Raw genomic sequence first — 23,599 nt, 5'->3', positions numbered from 1 at the left:
ACTCATTCTTGAGTCAGAGAAAAGATTCAAGTTACCTTGAAACGCTTGTTCTTAAGAAAATGTCCAACGTCAGACACCCCAAAATTCAAATTAATGATGTACCGAGGGGCCTCCCAACTTTTACAGAATTAAAATTCTTAATCATTTTGACCGGAAGGATATACACTGTCAGTGGGAACTGTACCCCTGTTCTACCTTCAGTAAAATCAGAGGAGGTGCTGTCTTTAATTCATTTTACTTACATAACTGACTCTCAACTTCGTTTTTGCGTTAATAAATAACGTTAACGGTAGATAATCCCCAAGCGATTTCCATTTGGTAGTGAACATGTGAAACCTTTTTCTTGCACTGAATTTACCTGCCAGTTTAGGTTTTCTTTGCAGTAAAGCTGACCTCGGCTCTGCTGTCTGGGGGTTTAGCTCTGTTCTCAGGTGGCGGTAGGGGAGCAGTTCTGAAGCAAGGTGGGACACTGCGGAAACCAGGCGGGGAGAAATGACTCATGTGCCCCCTCCCTCCAGGCAGTGACGGTGACTTTGCTTTCCACATAGTACCTTGCATGCACCACTAACTTTTTTTTTGATCGAAAGAAATAAAATCAGTTGCCTCTCCAAAGAGGTTCTGTTAATTCAGAGAGAATCTTCACTTATCAATGTGAGTGCTCAAGTGAACAGCTAGAGAGTGGTTTAACTGAAAAGATTTGTGTAAGCACGCTCAGAAGTGAACGACACTTTTATCAGGACCTGACATACCAGCCTGCAGAGAATTGCACAATTTGAGACACCAACGGGACCCAGGGTGGCACCCTGATAATATTGATAACACCACTCATTCTTTCTGCAGGACTCAAGCTTCACCTGTTTAACCTACTTGTAAACAGGAAACATTTTGCTACTTGGCATAACCCTTGCTAAATTTATGTTCCATGTACATGAGTCTAGAGATTCTGAACGTACTTGTTAGGGGACTTGCATAATGGTTCAGAGTGTACTACACTGAGTTTCAGAGATGGGGCAATGAAGCAGGCAGAATCCCTTATTCAGGAAATCAGAGTGGGAAATAAAGCGAGCTGGTATTTGACTTCACGGTAGTAGTATGTCCCAGTTGCTCTTTATATTAGCTACGTGCAAGGGCAGTAAAAACTAGGTTTAACGGGACACTCGGTGACAATCCAGAGAACTGAATACTAATCCTAGAACCAGTGAGTGTCTATGGGACTTGGGAAAATAAAAGGATTGTAAAATGATGAAAAGCAGAGCCTCAGAGAGCCAAAGTGTGGCTACCACCTGTTTGTAAAACAGCTATAAATACATGAAACTTCTTTTTCAACGCCATGGTCAGAGATTTTAAATAAAGTGATTCGGTCCTGGCTAGAGCCTAGGGAGCATCGGGAAGACTGGTATCTTACAAGGCAGCCCCCTTCTACTGCAGACACAGCCCGCAAACCCAGCCATGCCCAACAGCTGAGACACCACAACAAAACAGGGCTGCCTTGGAGGGAAGTGGTATCCGGCCGGGAAGAGGACGCTCTGGAGGGTGTTCCGTGACAGAGGAATGTTTAGGATGTGTTCCATGAAGCGCCTGCCCATGCAGTGGGTCCTGGTTTGGGCGTGGTGGGCAGTGGGACAGGGTCCCTGCACCGTGGTTAAGAGCACGGCTGCTCAGCACGTCCTGGGCTTCACCCCCGGCTACTAGCTGTGGTCCTCAGCTGACCACCTCTGCCCTTCTCTGCGACAGCTCCTCCGTCCATCAAACTAGGACAGCAGCGCCCACCCTGAAGCACTGCTGTGAGAATTCAAGTGAGATTGCAAGGTGAGCACTTTGCAGAGTGTCTGGTACCTAAAAAGGGAATGTCAAAACATGTATAGAAGATAAGCTATTGGTGACTGCTGGTTCTGATAACTTATTTTTTGTTCTTTTCTACAACTTTCCAACTTTCACTAATGAAAATATCCTAAAGTCAATTTTGTGAGAGGTCGGTATACACCAAATGACAATGCCGTGGATTGGGTCAGGGGTACTAAAAAATGTGCTGCATTGAGAGCGTTCTTAAGGGTCAGAGTTCAACTTCCTCATATTTGCAGATGAGGAAACTGAGGCCCAGAACGGCCACCTTCACAACAAGCTAAGATTAGAACCCAGGTTTCCAGACTAGGCAAACTCATGACACAAAAGCATGCATGTCTTGCATTTATGATGGCACAGATGAACCTATTTGCAAAGCAGAAACAGAGACACAGATGTAGAGAACAAACGTGTGGACACCGGTGGTGGGGAGAAAGGGGGGTGGGATGAATTGGGAGGTTGGGATGGACATATATACGCCACTGGGTATGAAATAGATAACTAGTGAGGGCCTGCTGTATAGCTCGGGGAACTCTACTCAGAGCTCTGTGGTGACCTGGATGGGAGGGAAATACAAAAGGGAGGGGATATGTGTATACATATAGCTGGTTCTCTTGCATTTACGGTTGGGTGTGATGTACTGGTGTAAAGCAAGTGGATGAGGAAAGGAGGGGCTACGGAGAATGAGAAGAAGCCAAGTGCCTTCCAAGGATTCCAGTCTGGGATCCTGCAAGAGGGGAGATCAGAATGGGGAAGTTTTGAGGGAAGTTGTTTTGAGGTGAAGAAGGGTGTGAGTTTGGTTTTGAATGTTGTCAGCTTTGAGACACATCCCAGTGGGTTCTGCCTACAGGCAGTCTCAGATCCAGACTGGGAGCTGGGCAGGGATAAAGACTCGGGAGAGGATGCCATGGAATTAAAAGATGAAGCTGTGCTCAACAAACATTTCAAAGTTCAAAGAATAGACTACAGTGGAAAATACCAAAGGGTTAAGGCTGAGCGGTGAGGGGCAGTTGAAATTAGAAAGGGGGGAAGGAAATGATATTGAAGAAGAGGAATATTTGGGTAAAGGAGCCAGTGGCTTGGTTTCCAGGTGGGTGCAAGCATCAAATCTGAATTCAGGAGGGAGGTCAGGAAAAATAAAGTTGGAAAAAGAAACTGACCGTCCTTTGGCTTCAACCAGGAGGAAGCCACCAGCAAATTTTTAAAGTGCTTTCTGAGATGGGAAAAGGAAGCTGCCTGAATCCCTTATTCAAGAAATGAGGCCGGGAAATAAAGGAGGTATTGGATAATAGTTGGGAGAGATGGCAGAGCAAAGTATTGGCTTATTCAAGATAAAGGACTCTATGAATATTTGAAAGCAGAAGGGAAGAGATGAAGGAGAGATTAAAGCTTTTGGGAGGTAGAAGATAAACCTCAACTAAGAGTTCTCAGGAGGCCAGAAAAACAAACAAAAAAAGGCCACGAGATCAAGGCAACATTGGAATCACTAGCATTAAATCCTCGAGACATCTCTCCACCCTGATACCTGGAAAGATGTGAGTTTTAAGTATTTTGGGGCTTTTGGAAGTCTTAAGATATTTTACAAGGGACTTGAAAAGTCCACTTACATTCACTTCTCATTTTATAATAGAAACCATTAATGGCAAACCAAGGATTAAGACCTGCTTCTCCTGGGGTGTGGTGTGTATCTCACCTCTGTACTTAGAGCTGCTGTCACTAAATTATCTGTGTCTTTATTTGCTTATCGACTTCTTCCCTCAATTGCAGGAAGGGAGGGTTCACATGCTTTCTTTTAACACTGTCTCCCAGCAACGTGTATAACGTCCCACACATAACAGGAGCCCAGTAAATATTGGCTAAACGGGTGAATAAAGGAATGAATGAACACAGAAAGGACCCATGCATTCAGGGAGATAACTCAAGATTTGCATTCTTCTCTAAAAATGAATCAGACAGTTTAGCAAGCAGGTTACCCTTTAAACGCCATTTGGTAAATGGCCTTGGGTTTTTCTTGAAGGTATTTCCAGTACCTTAATAAAAAAAATCACACACACCCCAAAGCTATCATCAAAGCCCACAGAAGAACCTATCCTTGAGTACAGATTAGAAGCAAATTTAACTAGATAGTCGGGCAGCATGTGGCATATTTATACTTTCTGTACTGAATCAAGTTAGCATCTACGTTTTCATCTGTGAACAACAGGTATAAACGTAAGAGGTGTTGTGAGGATAATTCAGATTGTAAACTTACAACGGAGTCTGATACCTTTGTTGTGAACTATGAGTATTATCCCACACTGTACTTCCTCTAAAAGTCCAACTTTGTAAAATGTTTTGATTGTACTGCAATTAGGTTACTGAGTAGGCTTACGTTTTTGCATCTTTTTCATCTAAAAACCTTAGTACTCACCAAAAGCTGCTAAGCTCCGAGATCCAGCTGGCATATTACCTAGGATATACTCCATAAATATCTGCTCACTGATTAAATAATGCCTCAAGATTAAAAGTGGCCTCATTGCCATTGCCGTTATTTCATTTCACTCTTGTATCAACTCTGTGAGATGGATGCTCCCTGCCCACCCTGCCCCATTTTACAGATGAGAAATCTAAACCTCGGGGAGGTTAAGCTACTTTCCCAGCATCACCCAGCACCTTGAACTCTGACCCAAGCCCCCTCTGGCCCTAGTGTAGTCATCTCTCTTTTCTGCTGATGATTCTAGTTCTGATTTTTTTTTTTTTCCATTAGGAAACAATGAGCAGAAGCCCTGGACAAAATGGTTCCTTATTGCAGTTATGGCAACCGTCTGCTTTATCTTGTTAATTTTCTCACTCATCTGCAGAATGTAGGTATTCTTTTTATTTGGGTGCTTTCGCTGGGATCTAAATATTGGATTTTTACCTTCTTGCCATGCATCCGCTGGATGCAGGGTTCTTGTTATCAGGTGTAATTTACGACATTGTTGTGTCTTCCTGCACAGCCTTTCCAAGATGAGTGTGGACCAAATAAAAAACTGGTAAACAGCAGGTGATTTACAGAAACTGGATACAGAGCACAACACAGCCTTCAGTCGTTAGATACCCCCTTCCTGAATCTGCCGACAGTCTATTGATCTCCGCAAAGGATTTTTTTTTGGCTGCAGAGCGTGGCATGCGGGATCTTAGTTCCCCAACCAGGCATCAAACCCGTGCTCCCTGCAGTGGAAGTGTGGATTCTTAACCACAGGAATGCCAGGGAAGTCCCTCTATGAAGGTTTTTACATTTGTGTTTTTTTGATTCCCTGCCTTCCATTCCCTACTTGGTTGCCTCTGTTGAGCCCCCAGGGCATGCTTCTTACTCTTGGGTAAAGGAAGGCATCCCATTGGATGCTGAACTCACTATGGTGCCTCCTGTGTTATGATCCCCAATTATGAGGTACCAACTCCTACCCTGGCCCTTCGGTCAAACAGTCCCTTACTGGCTGATCATTCCCAGGTCAGACACAGATTGTAGAAGGGTCATGCAGATTTGGTGGCCAAACCTAGAGCTTGCAAATTGCCCCATAAAAACTTCTCATCCCTTCTGGCGTCCGGGAAGGCCGAGTGCCACTTAGGAGGCTGCAGAACATGTTCTATCTTATTAGCTTTTTCATAATTTAGAAAGTGACTTTTATTTTAAACAGCTTCACTATTATAAATGTCTTATCAGATGGCATCTATAGGCTGGGGGGCGGTTGGCAGCTCAAAGGAGAAGAAAACGACAGTAAACCCTGAGAGCTGGCGCCTAGGGGGAGAGGCTGCCTACCAGCATCGTGGGTAACCCTGGGGCCCCACGCACTTGATGTACATCATTTTCAGAAATCAGGCCTGGTAGAACGCACCAACATGAAGCAATTGTCATTTTGTCTCCCTTGGATGATTCAGAAGTCCCATCAGAGCCCTGCAGTACCACCAAGCTCTTCAACTATTATTACAATGTAGATATTTGGAAGTCTTAGTCAATGAAGATTTTGAATTCACAAAACAGCAGGTCCAGGGATTAACTAGGTCAAGTTTTAGAGTAGATATTTAAGGACAAGAAAGGCTGTTCTTGCTTATCTATTTCCCTCCTTTACTCTGTTTTCAGATGCCACTTATGGACCAAGGTGTTTCCACCTGTTCCGGCACCAAAGAGTAATATTAAAGAATTCTTTGTAACCATCAACTATGAGGTAATATTGAAGGTTCTTATAACATGTCATATCTGCCCAGGGTTGGGTCCTCAGGGATCTGTCACTGGGTCATTTGTTTTCCACGTTACAAGGCAGGGTCTTTACCCAGGAGGCCAGGTGCCTTCAGGTTGCTTTTGTCATTCTGCTCTTCTTTTAATATATGTTCATTACAGTCTTTGAATATTGCAAAGGTCCTACTCAGTTATGAGTGTCCTCACCAGTCAGACCTGAACTTTTATTTTCTATCACCCAGCTCTTATCACCCAGACCTTGGGCAATTCCTTCAACCCCATGGGCCCTGACTTCCATTTCTGCACAGTAAGGGGCACAGATGTGATGGTCCAATGACCTGTTTATCTCTGACGTTCTAACAATCAATGTTTCTACACATGGGTACCCCAATCAGTAAAGTTTTTCAGAGGGATTTTTCCTAGTTCCTTAGTATAAAGAACCATAGAAAAGGCAACTGATTTTCCCAAATACGTTTTCTTAGGCGCTGTTAACCATTCAGAGCACTTAGGCTTAACTGAATGCTCACTTACCAATGGCATCCAATGGTTCTAGCATCACATGGTAGAAGTCATCCTTTCCCTAGTGAAATGCCTTGGCATCTTTGTTGAAAATAAGTTGTCCATGTATATCTGTGTCTATTTCTGGACTATTAGGTTTCATTGATCTATTTGTCTATCTTTATGCTAATATAATACTGTCTTGATGACTAGAGCTTTATTGTAAACTTGGAGGCCAGGTAGTGTAAGGCTTCCAAACATGACTGTTCAAAGTTGTTTTGGTTATTCTAGGTCCTTTTTATTTCCACATAAATTTTAGAGCCAGTTTATCAATTTCAACAAAAAAAGCTGCTGGGATCAGGATTGTCTTGTATTATAGGTGCATTTGGGGAGAAGTGACATCTTAAACATAACGAGTCTTCCGATCTGTAAATGTGACATCTCAACTTATTTTTGTAGGTTTTCTTTAATTTTTGTCAGCAAGGTCTTGGGATGTTCAGTGTATTGCAGGTTGCTTGTTAAATCTGTCCTTAAATTGAATGGTTATTTAGATCAGGGGCCAGCCGACTTTCTGTAAAGAGCCAGATAGTAAACATTCAAGGGCCAGATGCTTTATCACACTGCCACTGTAGCGGGAAAACATCCACAGACAATATGCAAATAGCTCTGGCCAATAAAACTTTATTTACAAAATCTGGCAATGAGCCAGACTCAGCCCACAGGCTGCAGCCTGCAGACCCTCATCAAGCAATTTTCTTAACAAATTTCATTTTCTCTCTGATAAAGTTACTCATGGTAGGATGAGTTAACTAGTGACTGGTTGTAGGGGCGTTTGGGTTGATCACTCACTCACCAAAATGCATCACGGCAGTAAGAGGTGACCTTTCTTTAGAGTTTGCAGTTCGGGTGTTTGGGATGATTTAGCGGATGACAGTTTCTGACCTACTGAAGCAGAGAATCGAGGCTGGCCCAAGAGTCACCCCTACCCTCAGTTCCACCCTTGTGGTCTCCTTTATCAGGAGGACCGCCGGCTTGCTCTCGTTAACCCGTAGCTTTTCTGGAAGGAAAGTGTGCCCCACGGTGAAACTTGTTTCTCTTCCTGTGAATTCGTGCCGTGGATCCCTCCTGGATCTGGCACACGCATGCCTGGAAAGCACGTGTGGTTTAAGCAGCAGACTCAAGTCATCTGACCCAGCCTCTTAACAGCACATTTTAGTGCTGGTATCTCATTTCCCTTCACAGCCCCCAAAGATTTCCTTGCACATTCTGAGGTTGGTAAAAGAAACTGGCTTAACAGCTTACTGGGTAAGTCTGCGGTTTGCTGTTAATTAACATCAAGTCATGGGGACTTCCCTGGTGGTTCAGTGGTAAAGAATCCGCCTTCCAGTGCAGGGAACGTGGCTTTGATCCCTGGTTGGAGAACTAAGACCCCACACGTCGCGGGGCAACTAAGCCAGCGCCACAACTACTGAGGTCAGCGCCTCAACTAGAGAGCCTGTGTGCCGCAAACTACAGAGCCCGCACAACCAAGACCCGATGCAGCCAAAAAAAAAAAAAAAAAAAACCATCAAGTCATGTGTGCAAAACAACAACTCTTGGGGTAGACAGGCTGGTTTCAGAATAAGCAAAGGATTTATGTCAAAACCCATCACGGCCAAGCTCTTCCGGACAACGCACTCTCCTCACATGGCACCGGGTCAGGAAAACCAGATCAGTGAGAGGGATGGGGTGGGGCGGGAGGGCCGCAGCGTGGAGGGGGAGAGTGGGGAGAACTGGGGAAACGAAGGGTCACCTCCTGCCCTCAGTTCTACCACCTCCACCTGGAGGAGTAGGTGCCTCAGTACAGAGCTGACCACAGCTGGGCCACGTGCGGCAGTGCCCCAGCCTGTACCTTCAAAGGCAGAGCCTGTGCAACCCACTTCTGAGGCCTTTGCTACAAGGACAACGAGGGGGCCCATTAGAGTTATGGGCAAACTGCCGGGAAGCCTCCCCATGGTGGGAAAGGAAACCCTCTGCTTTTCATCACCGCTCATACCTCTAAGCTTGATGTTGGTACCCAGAATCCTGGTGTTCAGAGGGTAGCTGCCAACCCAGAGAGGCTGTTAAGCATGTTTTTGCTTGTCCAGGCCTGAGTCAGAAATTGTTCTGTAACGTTCAAGACACAGGTTCTGGTGGCAGGAGAGGGAGGGAGGAAGCAGGGGGATGAGCTTTTTAGTGATAAAAAAGACTCACTAAAAAAACTCTTATTCTCAGCTTTCCATTGGTTACAGACTGGTTTCCAGCCATTCTTTGTTTCTACGCTGGTAACCGGAGAGGGTTCCTTCCGAGATTAAGTAGACAACAACCTATTAAAAGTACATACGGCAGAGAGCACAGGTGCCGTGTTCATCACTGCGTATTCAATGCATCACGTGGTGTCCAGTGCAAAAAATGTGCTGGGACTTCCCTGGCAGTGCAGTGGTTAAGACTCCACGCTCCCAATGCAGGGGACCCGGGTCCAATCCCTGGTCAGGGAACTAGATCCCACATGCATGCTGCAACTGGGAGCCCACGTGCCGCAACTAGGAAAGATCCCCCGTGCTGCAACTAAGACTCAGCGCAGCCAAAAAAACAAAAGTGTGGAATGATTCCTACATGGTTGGTGGGAACGTAAGTTGGTGCAGCCACTATGGAAAACAGTAGGGAGGCTCCTCAGAAAACTAAAAATAGAACTACCATATGATCGAGCAATCCCACTCCTGGACAAAACTATAATTCAAAAAGATACATGCACCCCTGTGTTCACAGAAGCACTGTTCACAATAGCCAAGACATGCAAACAATCTAAATGTCCATCGACAGATGAATGGATAAAGAAGATGTGGTGCATATATACAGCACAATGGAATACTAGTCAGCCATAAAGAATGAAATAATGCCATTGGCAGCAACATGGATGCAACTAGAGATTATCATATTAAGTGAAGTCAGTCAGAAAGAGAAAGACAAATACCATATAATATCACTTATATGTGGAATCTAAAATATGGCACAAATGAACCTATCTACAAAACAGAAACAGACTCAGAGACATAGAGAACAGACTTGTGGCTGTCAGGGGCGGGGTGCGGGGGAGGGATGGGCTGGGAGTTTGGGGGTGGTAGATGCAAACTACTGTATATAGGATGGATAAACAACAAGGTCCTACTGTATAGCACAGGACACTATATTCAATATCCTGTGATAAACCATAATGGAAAAGAATATAAAAAAATAATATATATGTGTACAACTGAGTCACTTTGCTGTCCAGCAGAGACTGGTACAACACTGTAAATCAACTATACTTCACTTAAAAAAATATGAAAAAGATGTGCTGAATGAGTAAAGGGGGTCAAGGAATACAGTCTCTTACAGAAGGTATTTTTTTGGTCATGAATTTTGTAATTAATACCAGCATTATCTATGACAGCCAAAATTGGACATAACACCTCTATTTCAGGGAAGACTATAGTCAACTGTGGATGGCATACAATGGAACTATTCAAAATGAGCAGCCAAAGAACATACAGTCATCCCTCAGCATCTGCAGGAAGCATGGTTCCAGGAGGCCCAGCGGGCACCAACATCTGCAGACGCTCGGGTCCATTATGTAGAAGTGTGAAGCCTGTGGATACCGAGGGCTGGCTGTATGGAATTTAAAATAAGATGTGATGCTACGTGGAAAGAAATCCACTTAGAAAGCTCTTCATATAACTGTAAAGATAACTTTCTATCTAGAAAAAAGGGCTGAAGACAAACAGTGGGCTGTGCTTGGGAGTTAAGTTGATCGGTATTTTTTGGTTTTCTTCCTACTTATTTTCCGTACTTTCTTCAGTGACCATTTACTATTTTCATAAGCAAAAGTGACTTGAAACCAATTGTAAAGAAATTCAAAGACTCAGAAAGTTCTCTAGAAGACATCTAAGGAAGGATGATTTGTTTTGCAGAAAACTGGTTCCAGTGAAACACAAATTGAAGTCATAAGCTATGCGGAGGAGGCTGGATCTGAGACCCTGGAGGACTCCGTGTTTTGACTGTCCCCGGAGCATTGTCAAAACCAACTCACACTCACGAGCCCCGGGGATAAAAATGGGAACAACTGTTTCTTGGCTAAGAGGAGTTTGGAGTTTACCAAACACTCAATTTAGCTGAAAGGGGAAAAACACCCAGACAAATCTCTAACTCACACAGGTTGATTGATTCATCTGACTGTCCTGCCAGGTCTGATCTCTGCACAGGGCAGCACCTCCTCACCTGCCAGCCTCCTGATCTGCATCACTCACCTCAAACACTTCTGCACGAGAGACAGTTATTAAGGCTAACATCAACTGTGTTTACTCTGGTAGTGCCACGTTGACTGGTTCAACTGCCAACGGTAACGATCAGCTAAAATCTCAGGAAGAAAGCATTTTGCACCATTCTGGAGTGAATAGTGAACTTGGATTGAAGACTGTCTTCCCTATAGCAAGTGGGAGCCATGGTGCTTTTATTCTGAGTTCGGGAATACTTTTTCTTTCAAGTAGTGTGTGTGTGTGTTTATGTGTGTGTGTGTGTGTGTGTATGTGTATGTGTGTGTGTGTGTGAGACAGAGAGAGAGAGAATCTCAAGCTCTACGGGCACAATCAAGTTAGCATCATTTGAGGCAAACTAATTTCAAAACCTAAGAAGCTAACGTATCAGTCCATACCAAAGGAGGGGACAGGATTATATTCTCAAAGCCAGCCTTGATATTCTGGGAATATACTGAGAAAGGCATTGGGTGGAATTGTGTTGGAAGGGGATCACTTAATTAAGAATGAATTTTCTGAAAAGACGTCTGCTTGCAAAGACTTCAGAGCAACCTGTTGGGCATCTGGTCAAGTAGTGCTGGGTCAGCGCTAGCCTTGGAGGTTTGGAAGGGGTCCTACAGGTATCCCAACAAACATGCCAATCTAGACAGGAATTCCTCCTCTAACATCCTCCCGTATGAGTCTGCAACTAGATCGGTGGCCCCCGCGATGGGCCATGGGCTACAGGTAGAACCAAGTACAGGTGTGGCCAGGGCAGAGAGGGGTTAGGAGGGACAGCTGGTACTTGAAGGGATCCAAACGGTGCTGATTGTACACGGCCCTGGAGCAGGAAGCTTAGAACAGGGAAAGGTCACAGTGCTCAGAACAAACCTCCACCATGGCAGACTCTTTACATGCTTTTCATAGTTGATTTAGTCAGTCTGATCGAGGAATGGGGCATGTTGACTACCAAATACTTCCAGGGGTTGTGTTTCTTTTCATTTCTTTCTTTTTTTTTTTTGGTTGCTACTCTTCACTGCAGTGCGCAGGCTTCTCACTGCGGAGCATGGGCTCTAGGCACACGGGCTTAGGTGCTCCGCGGCATGTGGAATCTTCCCGGACCAGGGCTCAAACCCGTGTCCCTTGCACTGGCAGGTGGAGTCTTACCACTGGGGAAGTCCCCAGGGGTTGTTTTTCTGATAACCATCCACTGCAAATAGCAGGGACCTGGGCCCAGGATAGTAGGCACAGCAGTCTGGCATCTGTCAGTTACTGCCTATTTCCAAGAGTTATGGACTGAATGCGCCCCACCCCCCATTCACGTGTTGAAACTCTACACCTCAATGTAGTGGTATCTGGAGGTGGGACCTTGGGCAGGTGACTAGGTTGGGATGCTCATGAATGGGATTAGTGCTCTTACAAACGGATCCCAAAGAGTTTTTCCCCCATGTGATGATATGAGAAGTTGGCCTTCTGCAACCAGGAAGAGGACTCTCACCAGAACCCCAGCATGCTGACACCCTGATCTGGGACTTCCAGCCTCCAAAACTGCGAGAAATAAATTTCTGTTGTTTATAAGCCCCCCAGACTGTGGTGCTTCGTTACAGCAGCCTGAGCTAAGACACCAAATGTCAGGAGCTGCACCACACGCCTCCCAGACATCACCTCTAATCCTGAGAAGCCCACATGGTACGATTGCCCCTGTCTGACAGATGCAATCACTGCGGCTCAGAGAGCATGTTAGATAAGAAATGGATACTGAGGGGCTGAATACAGGCACTAGTGACCCCGGAAATGTGGAGGGGACGGTTAGGAAACAAGCTGACGCCTGCCTAGGGGGTGGGACCAGGAGGGCACGGCTGCAATGACTGGCAAAGTATCTCATCACCTGATGCAGAAGCTCTGTGAATGGTGGTGAGGAATCTGTAGGAGACTTAGGTTAAGCATTCTCAAGCTTAAGCACATCAGAATCACCTGGCGGGGTCATTAAAGCAGATCAGAGCCTGTGACCGAGGAGGTCCGGGGGGCCTGAGAATCTGCTTTCCCCTAAGCTCTCAGGTGACGCTGATGCTGGGCTCCTGACCCCACTTTGAGAACAGCTGCTCCAGGTGATTCCGCTGAATATCAAAATTTGAAAACCAACTGTTTTGTTGCAGGCAAAGCCCTGCAAAAAAAAAAAAAAAAAAAAAAAACACAACAAAAACCCTACCCCTTTTTCGACTTATTACTCCACATGTGATCTCTTTCAAACTGGGGCCCGGAAACCTAGGACTGTGAAAACGGCCTCTGCCGAGGAGGCTGGACAAGGAGAGAGCGGTGCCCAGTGTGGCCAGTTCTTTCTGTTCGGTGAGGTGCTGGCTTCACACCCACCTGCCTCCACCTCAGTAGCAGCCGTCACCCCGGTACTGAGCCCGACCCACTGCCTGATTTGGGGATATCAGTGTCAGGGCAGCAGAGAGCAGCCCATGTGTCTCCCTAGAGGGTTAGGCCCTTCCTTTTCTGCCTTGTGGAACTCACACTCAGTCTTTGGGAACGCGTACCCCACGCCTCCTCCTTCGTGAAACCTTCCAAAGCAGAGTTTGCTTGATCCTGCCTCTGGGGCCTCGTTCTGGGCCTCAGCCCCCCTCTTCCACCGGCTGCCCTGTAGGATGGGCCATCCAGGACGATGGGGCTCATGTGAAATGCATTTTTATCTGCAGCCTCTGGGACAGTCCCTGACTCTTAGAAGGGATCAATGCTTCTTGGACCCTCTTAAACCCTCTTCCCACCCCGTCACAGTTCCTTGCAAACAGCTGGAACTGAATGCTATCTGGTAGAGATCATCAAGGTCTAAATTGAAAGCACGGAGAGGAAGATGGGTGTCTAGTGAGAACATGATCGGAAATAACCAGGAGGCTCGCGTGTGCCTGGCCATCTGGCTGGTGGAGCCTGGGTCTCTTTCTGCTGATGATGTGACTACCTACAATGTGTAAATTACTATAGAAAAGGACTTGGGTTTTGAGTGGTGTGTCCTGTTTTCACTGCCCTGTCATGGCAAATCAGAGTGTGAACGCTTCACAGCAAATACCCTCGTCAGCAGGTTGATGAGATACAAGCACCCACCTCTTCCCATCTTCCACCAGGACACGGTGGATGGCCACCTCCCTCCCAAGAGCCTTCATGGTCACAGGCTCAGAACAGTGGTTCTGAACGACAGCCTTTCCAATAATGATTTCAGCCCCATCTGAAATTTAGCGTTTGCGATGCGATGAGCTCGGCAGGGGACGCGCCGGGGAGACCAGAGGGGGAAGGGCAGTTTGCCAAGAGCTCAGCCACCTGAGCCTCACTGAAATGCCTTAAGGCCTGAAGCTGTTGATGCAGTCTGGGGAGGAACTCCGTGTGGGCCGAGAACATCCTGATTAAAAATCCAAACGTTTTCACGGGGGAGGCTTGTATGTGTCAGGCCCATCTGCTGGTGGAATTAACACTCCTTAGGTGCTAATTTGTTAAAGAAAAAGTAGATATCTGGAAGCGAGAACGGAGAACTGAAAACAGTCTTTGAGCGCACGACTAAAGGTGAAAAACCTAATTAGAATAGGACTTCTTCGTGTCAGCTCAAGGGTCTCCGTGACGACCCCTGTGCAGCTATTCCTGCTTCCACAGCCTACAGACCAAGTTCCAGGGTACCAAGTTTTCAAAAACTATTTCTTGTTAAAGAATTAACGCTGTTTTTTCCCACAGTATCCCCCTTTTAGGTAACAGATATGAATGTAAATGCAGTTCAGAACGAGAAACGCCGAACAGAATTGACAGTGAATCGTCTGCACGTTGAACAGGAGTACATTTCTCATTTTCCCCCTAGACATTCTCATTCTTTGTCCACACTACTGTCTGCATTATCTCTCAGCTAGGACCAACGCAGCAGCCTCTCAGTATCCTGGCCTCCGGTATTACTTTGAAGCATCTCAGCAGAAGCACATCTACCTATATCACCCCTGCGCAAAACCCTTAAATAACTCCAGCACCTTCAAGTTCAAGCTCCTTTTAAAACAACAAAGTCCCCTCTGACTTGGCTTCTCTGTAGCTCTCCAGCCACGTCCCCGGGGAGCACCCCTGTATCACAACTACCCTGTCCCTCATCCGTCCAAGCCGCGGCTGAAGCTTTCTCTGATGGACAAGCCCTTTCCATCTTCTTTTTTCCCCCCATCTTGTAGACAGTTTAGCTTCTAAATCTCGGCTCTTTGCCACCAGGAAGTCTATGTTCCCCAAGTACCTTCTGTTGCGTTCTATTTTATCACTTATTATTTAAAAATTTTTGTCTCCTTTAAAGGAGAAACACTCCGAAATCGAGAAGGCGGCCCTGTTGATCTTTGTGTCCTGAAAAACTGCGTAGGAACTGGTTGAACTTATACCATGAAAAAGAAAGTCAGTTTCTTAAGTGTAAGCCAGACTAGACAACTCTATTCAGCTCAGATCGAAAGAACCGAACTCTAGGCAGCACTCTCTTATTAACGCCGTGTGGGAACAGTAGAAATATCACTAGAGTTTAACAAAGAAGTTACAAGAACTCACGGTTGGCGTGGCCTCTCCCTTCAGAAACGCCTGCCTCGACCTCAGCGGCCGGCCTGCATCCGGGCTCCCGGAGCCTCTACCGCCCACCGACCTTCCGGGAGCCCGTACCGCCCTTTCTGCTCACGTGACTCACGTGCCTTTTGTTAAAGTTCCAGTGGGCTCTTTTCCCCGTGAAGGTGTATTATTCGTTTTCTTTCACTTATTAAAATGAAAACCCAAGATTTGTCCCTGCCAGGTGATGAAATGAAAGAATGCATAAACCTGGGGGAAAACTGTGGGTAAGAAATCAACACTTACGCAACTGGTGTCATAGTTCAAAGGTCGGCCAGCTTCCTCTTAAAGGGCTCGACGACAGTAAACCTTTTCAGCTGTGAGAGCCATCCGGGCCTAGCTCCCTGGACCCACACACACACCCCATCCTCGGAAAGGGGGTGGGAGAGTTCAGCAAACTAAAGAGAGCTTAAAACAGCACACCTCGTGCTGGCACCCTCAGAGGCCTCAACCTTCAAAGAACCGATCACACATCAGCAAGACCCTGGAATTTAGCACTAGAAACGAATTACCTCAATGAGCAGGCAACTTCTTCCCTGCATAAACTTGACAGATTTAGCAAATAAAAATAGAGGAGGCCCAGTTAAATCTGAATTTTCGGTAAATGTTTCATGAGACATGCTTATACTAAAGTACTAGTTTTGAAATCCAAGTTTAACTGGGCCTCCTGTACTTTATCTGTCTACCCTGATCTTGTAGGATAGCCCGAGTGTGAAAAACAACTCTGAGACACCTGAAGCCAAGTAAAACAAACAAGCAAAGACCCTCCTTTGTAGTTGAAGAAGTCCAAGCAGCTGAGCTAGACCACTGTGGAGCAAAGAACTCACCACACCTGAGCTGTATGGGTTCTCCCTGCAGGAACCCTACACCTGGGAGCCCTGCCCGTGCCCCTGGTCACTTTTCAACAACCCGATGTACAACTTCCTAGGAAGCTCACTACCCTTCTTGTTGGGAACCGGTATCCTTATCTATCTATCTATCTATCTATCTATCTATCTATCTATCTATCTATCTATCTATCTATCATCTCCCTTCCTCCCTCCCTCCCTGTTGGTATAAATATCTAACTTTTTGGAGAGAGGCCTGGAGTCACAAGCCACCAGCATCTGAATTCCTGGCCTCCCTGGTCAGCTGTGTGACCTGGAACAAACCTGTAAACCTCCCAGCCTTGGTCCCCCGTGTACCAAATACGAATACTATGTGGGAACTAAACCAGCAGGATGACTTGCAGAGACTGGCACATACTAAGAGCATCACTGTTGTCCACAATTACTATTATCATTGCATTACTCTGTATTGTGACAAACGCCGTGGCTGGTCTCTTGGCTTCCCCACCCAGTCTCATTCCAAACCAGGTGATTTCACACCAGCCTTACAGTGTCCCCATCTCCTCCATTCTGCGGCCTTTGTGGGGTCCCCCTTCCTGACTGCCGGCCACTCCCCTGTGCCTAGAACAGGGCCTGGTACACAGAGGGCACTGGGTTCCTCTCAATGGCTGTCCTGTGCCTGGTCCTAGTTCAGAACCCCTCCCCCTCCTAACCTCAACCTCACACAGCTCCCCTCCCCCCTTACCACCGGCTTCATGCTGACTCAGTGTCCTGACTGCCCTCTGGTTGAATTTAAGAGACCAGCTTCTTACCCTCGCTTGTCCTTCGTCTCAGTAAATCCTTATTTCTAATTGTCTGTGTCACCATGGGCTTGTCGTATCACCTCTTTCCCTCCATTTCATGAGTGAAAAGGGGATAAAACCTGCATCTGCTGCTTCTTAGTGTAAAGAGCCCTTTAACACTAGAAAAAAATTCGAGTTATTATTCTTTGTTAGTTAAAATCCTAAGATATACACATTTCCTGGGATAGTTTTGTATTCCTAACAACCGGTAAGAATATGTAGTGAAAGTCCAATTTACGGAGATTGGGAATATCACATTTAAATTACTTCGGCTTTGCAGTTTCCTGACATTCAGCTCTATCATTTGGTTGACATTTTTTAAAAACTGCTTTCTCTCCGTGTGGTCTATATTAGTGGAGGGCTTCTCATCTACAATGGAGCAGACTGTTGGTGATAAAGAACAGAGGCCGATTTTGTTGAAATTGTGAGCTCTGCTGAGTGTTGTAGTTTATCCTTGAGTTGTGGAATTGGAACATTTATTCTGCATAGCCCATTTAGCATGAGGGGAAAGGGGCCTCCTTTCAGAATGGGCAGTCTGACTGGCACATGGAAATCATATCCTGGCAGGAGGGCAGAGCCTGGGGAAGTCACTCTAAATGGTGCCAGGGATTCTCCACCTTCTAGTTTTGTTAGGGTCAGAGATGGGGGCGTACGAGCCTGGTAAGAGAAGTTAAGAATCATAGCCAAACTGTAACCCTGAGATACTCTCTGCCTACAGGGAGGGAGAAGACACGAATGCCAGTGATTTAAATACCAGATAGTGGATAGACAGACACTCATGAGTATTCATGACACGCTCTGGAATCACAGAAACGAGAGGTCAACGCCAGATAGGGAAATTGAGAGAGGCTTTGTGGAAAACTTGGTATCTGACTGAGGACCCTACCGCCTAACTTCTTTTATAAACTTCTTTTATTCTTTTATTAATTTTATTATTAAAATGATTAAATATTAATATTTATACTAAGAAGTGAAAATACTTAAGAAAAAGATGATAATGGATGTGTCAGGTGAGTTCAACTCATTTTGGTTACGGAACGCACCCACATTCTATGTCGGTTTTTTTGTGACTGTCTCAAGTCACTTGGGAAAAAGAACAATGGCTGATTTATAGAATAATTTGCTAGTATTTGGAGAGCTGTGATGCTAGAACTTCACAAATGTTATCCTGTCGAATAAGTGGCAATTGTCTGAATATGTAAGGCCCCCGTGTGTGTCATTTTGTATAGAATAATTTGGGGTAGGTCCAGAGATTGACTCTAAGTCTTTGATTTTTAAAAGGCTTGCTCCTGAAATCACTATGGGTGGCCAGAGGATCCTTCAATTGTCACAAAGGAAAATACAGCCAATTCTTAAATCAAGACTACAATGAGATATCACCTCACACCAGTCAGAATGGCCATGATAAAAAGTCTAAAAACAGGGCTTCCCTGGTGGCGCAGTGGTTGAGAGTCCGCCTGCCGATGCAGGGGACGCGGGTTCGTGCCCTGGTCCAGGAAGATCCCACATGCCGCGGAGCACCTAGGCCCGTGAGCCATGGCCGCTGAGCCTGCGCGTCCGGAGCCCGTGCCCCGCAACGGGAGAGGCCACAACAGTGAGAGGCCCGCGTACCGCAAAAAAAAAAAAAAAAAGTCTAAAAACAATAAATGCTGGAGAGGGTGTGGAGAAAAGGGAAACCTCCTACACTGTGGGTGGGAATGTAAATTGGTACAGCCACTATGGAGAACAGAATGGAGGTTCCTTAAAAAACTAAGAATAGAGCTACACATGATCCAGCAATCCCGGTCCTGGGTATATATCCAGAGAAAACAGTTGTTTGAAAAAATACATGTTCATTACAGCACAGCTTACAACAGCCAACACATGGAAGCAGCCTAAACGTCCATCGACAGATGAATGGATAAAGAAGATGTGATACATATATACAATGGAATACTACTCAGCCAGTAAAAAGAAAGAAAGAAGGCCATTTGCAGCAACATGGATGGGACTGGAGATTATCATACTAAGTGAAGTAAATAATCAGACAGAAAGACAAACATCATATGATATCACTTATATGCAGAATCTAAAAAAATGATACAAATGAACTTATTTACAAAACAAAAACACTCTCAGACTTAGAGAATGAACTTATGGTTACCAGGGGGAAAGCATGGGGTTGGGGGGAGGGGTAGATTGGGAGTTTGGTATTGACATGTACACACTGCTATATTTAAAATAGATAACTATTCATGGAAAAGACTCTGACAAGTACAGGTTTCTGGTAACTGACTATACTGCTGAACTGAATGAATAAGCATTTTCAGAACTCTAATGGAAAACTGATGAACTCATAAAAGTGCTAACAAAAGATCAAGATGAAAAAAAATTAATTACATGGAACTGAGTGAACTGATGAGGATGATTATAATTTTTGTGACTTTCTATTTGAATAAAAAAATAATAAAATAAAATAGATAACTAACAAGGACCTACTGTTTAGCACAGGGAACTCAGCTCAATATTCTGTAACAACATAAATGGGAAAAGAATTTTAAAAAGAATGGATACATGTATGGGTATAACTGAATCACCCTGCTGTACACCTGTAACTAACACATCATTGTTAATCAACTATACTCCAATATAAAATAAAAATGAAAGAAAAAGAAAATACAGCCAATTCTTGATTATCTGTGTTAATGGAGGTGAACAGTAGCATTGATAATCCGATATGGTGTGCAAAAATCATCTGGTGGTTGATTACATTAAAATACTTTAAAAATTACATGACATTTTAGTAGCTAATTATGTACTATTTATGTACTTTTTAGAATTCAGCATTCCTGCAGCATATCTGCAGTAAGGTACGGGTTGTGGGAGAGACTGGGAAAAGGTTCATCAGGATAGAAGGCTGCTTCCCAGATGTAAATAACCAAAAATTTGACGGTAGGAATAACTCAATCATTATTTTAAGATAAAAGCTTACGGCAGCTCCCACCTCAGGCTGGAAGAATTCCAAGCTCACCTGAAGATGAAGTTTATCACCCATGTCTTCTGCTCCCGTGGAAAGAAGCTGTTTCGTACACAGGGTCTGTGGGCTTTATAAAAACTCAGGAATGCTGAGAGAATCCACTTATCTGGCAAAATAGAATCTCCTTTTATACAGTTAAATCACAGGTGGACTATTCACACACAAAATGAGCATCAGAGGAAGTGCTGGGAAAGATTAAATAAGCAAAGCAAATGGGCACTTTTCTAGTGCTTCTCCTTCAGAGTCACTGTGCAAAACTCCCAAGCAGTAATACATCCCCCCTGCCCGTTCTAACTGGTACTAGGGGCTGGGGAATCCTGCCTGGAGGGCTAAGCATAGCGAGTGTGCTGCTTAGACCTTCTTAGCATTTATTATCCCATCTTCTAGAAACATCATCTCAATTTTCCTTTAACAAACTCTCTCTCCCTTGAGTGCACGATCGAGATGCTCAGGCGGTATGACACCAATTGGATCGATCAGCCTCTTCTAGGAATTTGGATACTGAACAGAGTGGCATCAAAATCAGAAACAGAGCCAATTCATCCCCACAATAGCTCCCCCCAAAGACTTTGCAAAGTTCCCGCAGGCTTGATCCTCGGAGTGGCCTGCTTCTTATTCTCGCCAAGGCTTGGGCATTCAGTGTCTCCTTGGCTCATGTTATCTGACCAGGGTTATTCCTTTTTGTTCGCTCAGGTTATCCAGAGTTGCTTCTGTGGCTTGCAACCAGTGAGCCTAACCTGCAACAACCATGGAAACCAACAAATCAGACACGTTTGGGTGAAGGTGTCCACGGGGCACTTTTAAAAAACATCTTGAGCTCGGTCAGACTCAGCTAATCCAGGGCCTCATGTATCAGATGATGAAGCTGAGAGATTAAAGGACTTTTTCAAGGCATCAAGTCAGAAGCCAGGCCTTCTGACACTTTCTGCCACCTTGCAAAATAGTGACACAGTCTCCTCTGGTTGGTTCACTAGGGCACACAGGTAGGCAACTGATGCAAAATGCTACTTCAAAGACCCTTTCGATCAATTAAACAATGATTATTTATTGCAAGGCACTGTGCTAGGCACTATGGAGAGTACATGGAAGATAAGACCAAAGTCCCTGCCCTCAAGGAGCTTACAATCTAGTTGGGAAGACAAGGCATACATACAAGGAAAATTAAGTAACAATACAGGAGTTAAGTTAAAATGCAAGATAACAGTACAAGAGATTTCCAAAAGTAGTACCTGATTAATTACTAAATGAGGGGTATCGACAGGGCTTACAGCTCATTCAGAGGAAGGATGTCACCAAGGACTGGAGTGTGGGAAGGCTTCACAGACGAGCCTACCCTAGGACAGTGGGGATTCAGGTGATAAAGAACAGTGGGGGGTATTTCAGGAAGGGGCAACCAGATGCCCAAAAGGCACAGAGGTGAGACCAAAAGCGAGCAGTGTTCAGGGGCCAGTGAGGACTCTGTGTGGCCGGGTACAGAGTTAAGCTGTTATTACATTAAGAAGGGCCTCAAGTTTAGATTCTATCCTTTTAGCAGCGGGGTTGGGGAAACCTTAAAACAACAGATAGCCTTAGATTAAATACAGAAAAGACATAGCTAATGCAGAGGATCTATTCAAGTTTGATCTTCAGGACATTTATTTGTGGATGTTTGTCCCTCTCTACCTCCAAAGAGGATTTGCAATGATGTTTTCAGGGTTGTCAATTCCAAAGGAAGAGCTCTGGGTCAACTAGCTTTGGATCGTGACCAGAGACTTCTGAGTCCCTCTATGATCTTAAATTATAACTAGCACAAGGGTGAGCTCACAAATTCCCTGACAGGCAGGCAGGAAAAATGCTCCCAAAAGACAAGTATCTTTACAAATGACAGAATATTTATTAACAATACCTTTAAAAAGAGATTACATATGCTAGATCACTGGTAAATATTTACACTGGGGTTGGGAACTACCTGGGGTATCTTTTTTTTTTCATTCATTTTATTATTTTGTTGATTTTTTTTGCATGTGATTTAAAATTCTGTTTTATTTTAACATAGAAGTAACCATATCAAACTAAGAAAGGAACACAGCTTGAAATACTGACAATATTTTTTTTCCAGTTACCACCCTAGTTTTTACACAAGTGGAATCCTGATTATGACTTTATTGGATAAATATAGCTAGAAGGTTGAAAAGTTAAGGAAAAATGACAAATTACAGGCAAATTTGAGCTCTCTGAGAAAGAAGAAAAGGTGGCAGCGTGTCTACATGTGAAAATTTTTATAGAAAATTTCATTGCCTTTTATATGCACTGTTCCACTAGTGTCAGCTTACAAAACCTCCCCCATTATTACAAATAGTTCTTTTCATAAGAATACAGTTTTGTTGATATTGTCATTTTCCAATGTGTGATTTTAAGACGTAGAAGATGAAACTTGTAAAGCAATGAGGCTACCTACTGCAAAACAGGAGACTCATTGAGATACCACACCATTGTACTAAAGATCTTTTATAGAGTCATGAAAAAAATTCTTTGTGGCAGCTAGGTGCTGAAATAGGAGAAATCTGCCAGACTCCATACATAACTTTGATTCAAAAGAAGGGCTCTATTATTAAAGAGATACACATATTATCTATAAGAAATTTTGTAAAGAAGTTACGAATCCATCAACAGAGAATTACCCTTTTTGTTGTTAAATGTACATTCAAGACAGATACATTTAAAGATAGTAAAATTATCTTTTATCCTTTGAAAGACATGGTTGACTCTATTAACTTTTGGTCTATGTTACTACAGGATATTTAACTTCCAATGTCATGTCTAAGATAATGCTACTGCTACAAAGACAATGTTAACTGAGTTGAGGGAAAAGAAAGTATTACCGTAGGATGCTAAATTCAGGGATGGGAATATTGCACAAGGTGCCTCTTGGGCAAGTTAGTTTAGGTTTTGAGATTGCAGCCATTCCTGAAACCATCTCAGGTTGTGTTGAACAACAGAATTCACAACAGGGCTGGAAAGCATATTGTACGTGGCAAAACGACTTGATTCAGTACATTAGTCATCCCAAGAGTCATTTCCATACAGCAGCCTTGAGTTACAGACCAAGTCTTCAGCTGTTCTGCCACTAGACCCTTATAAAACTGTACAAGAAATCTGCAATGTATTTACCAAGGTGAGTTTCCAACTCTGTCTTTAAAGGAACTATTTTCAAATAATAACCATATGATTGTGTTGCCCATAGCATTTTACAGCAGAGGAAAAAAATTAATATCTACATTTCATGTTAACTTTAAAAAATTCTATAAAACACTAAATATATAATAAAAAATATGCATATAAGGACATATGTAAACTGCTTTGGTAACATCATATTACAGATGTCTTCAGTGCATTGCAGAGTTTCCAAAGAAACTTCAGACAAAGCTAGATTTGCTTTGAGGAAGTACTGTAGAATGCCATTCCTAAAGAAGCAAAAAACATTTTTTTTTCCAGTAATAAGATGT

At 44.2% G+C, this 23,599-nt stretch overlaps 1 protein-coding gene across 1 annotated transcript in view; it reads left to right on the top strand.

The window, feature by feature from the left end:
- IL5RA (interleukin 5 receptor subunit alpha) overlaps positions 1-10,593 on the top strand; it is a gene marked incomplete at both ends in the record, with an annotated part of 28,244 nt that extends 17,651 nt beyond the window's left edge. The window contains 3 exons of the mRNA XM_082663228.1: positions 4,589-4,685; positions 5,945-6,029; positions 10,507-10,593. Of these exons, the coding sequence (XP_082519354.1) occupies positions 4,589-4,685; positions 5,945-6,029; positions 10,507-10,593 (269 nt within the window). The remainder of the gene's footprint in view (positions 1-4,588; positions 4,686-5,944; positions 6,030-10,506) is intronic.
- Positions 10,594-23,599: the final 13,006 nt, after the last annotated feature.

Source organism: Grampus griseus, assembly GCF_964374135.1.
Source record: "Grampus griseus genome assembly, chromosome: 10".
Lineage (NCBI taxonomy): Eukaryota > Metazoa > Chordata > Mammalia > Artiodactyla > Delphinidae > Grampus > Grampus griseus.
The sequence above is the reverse complement of the archived record's forward strand: the minus strand, read 5'-3'. Positions and strand labels throughout refer to the sequence as shown.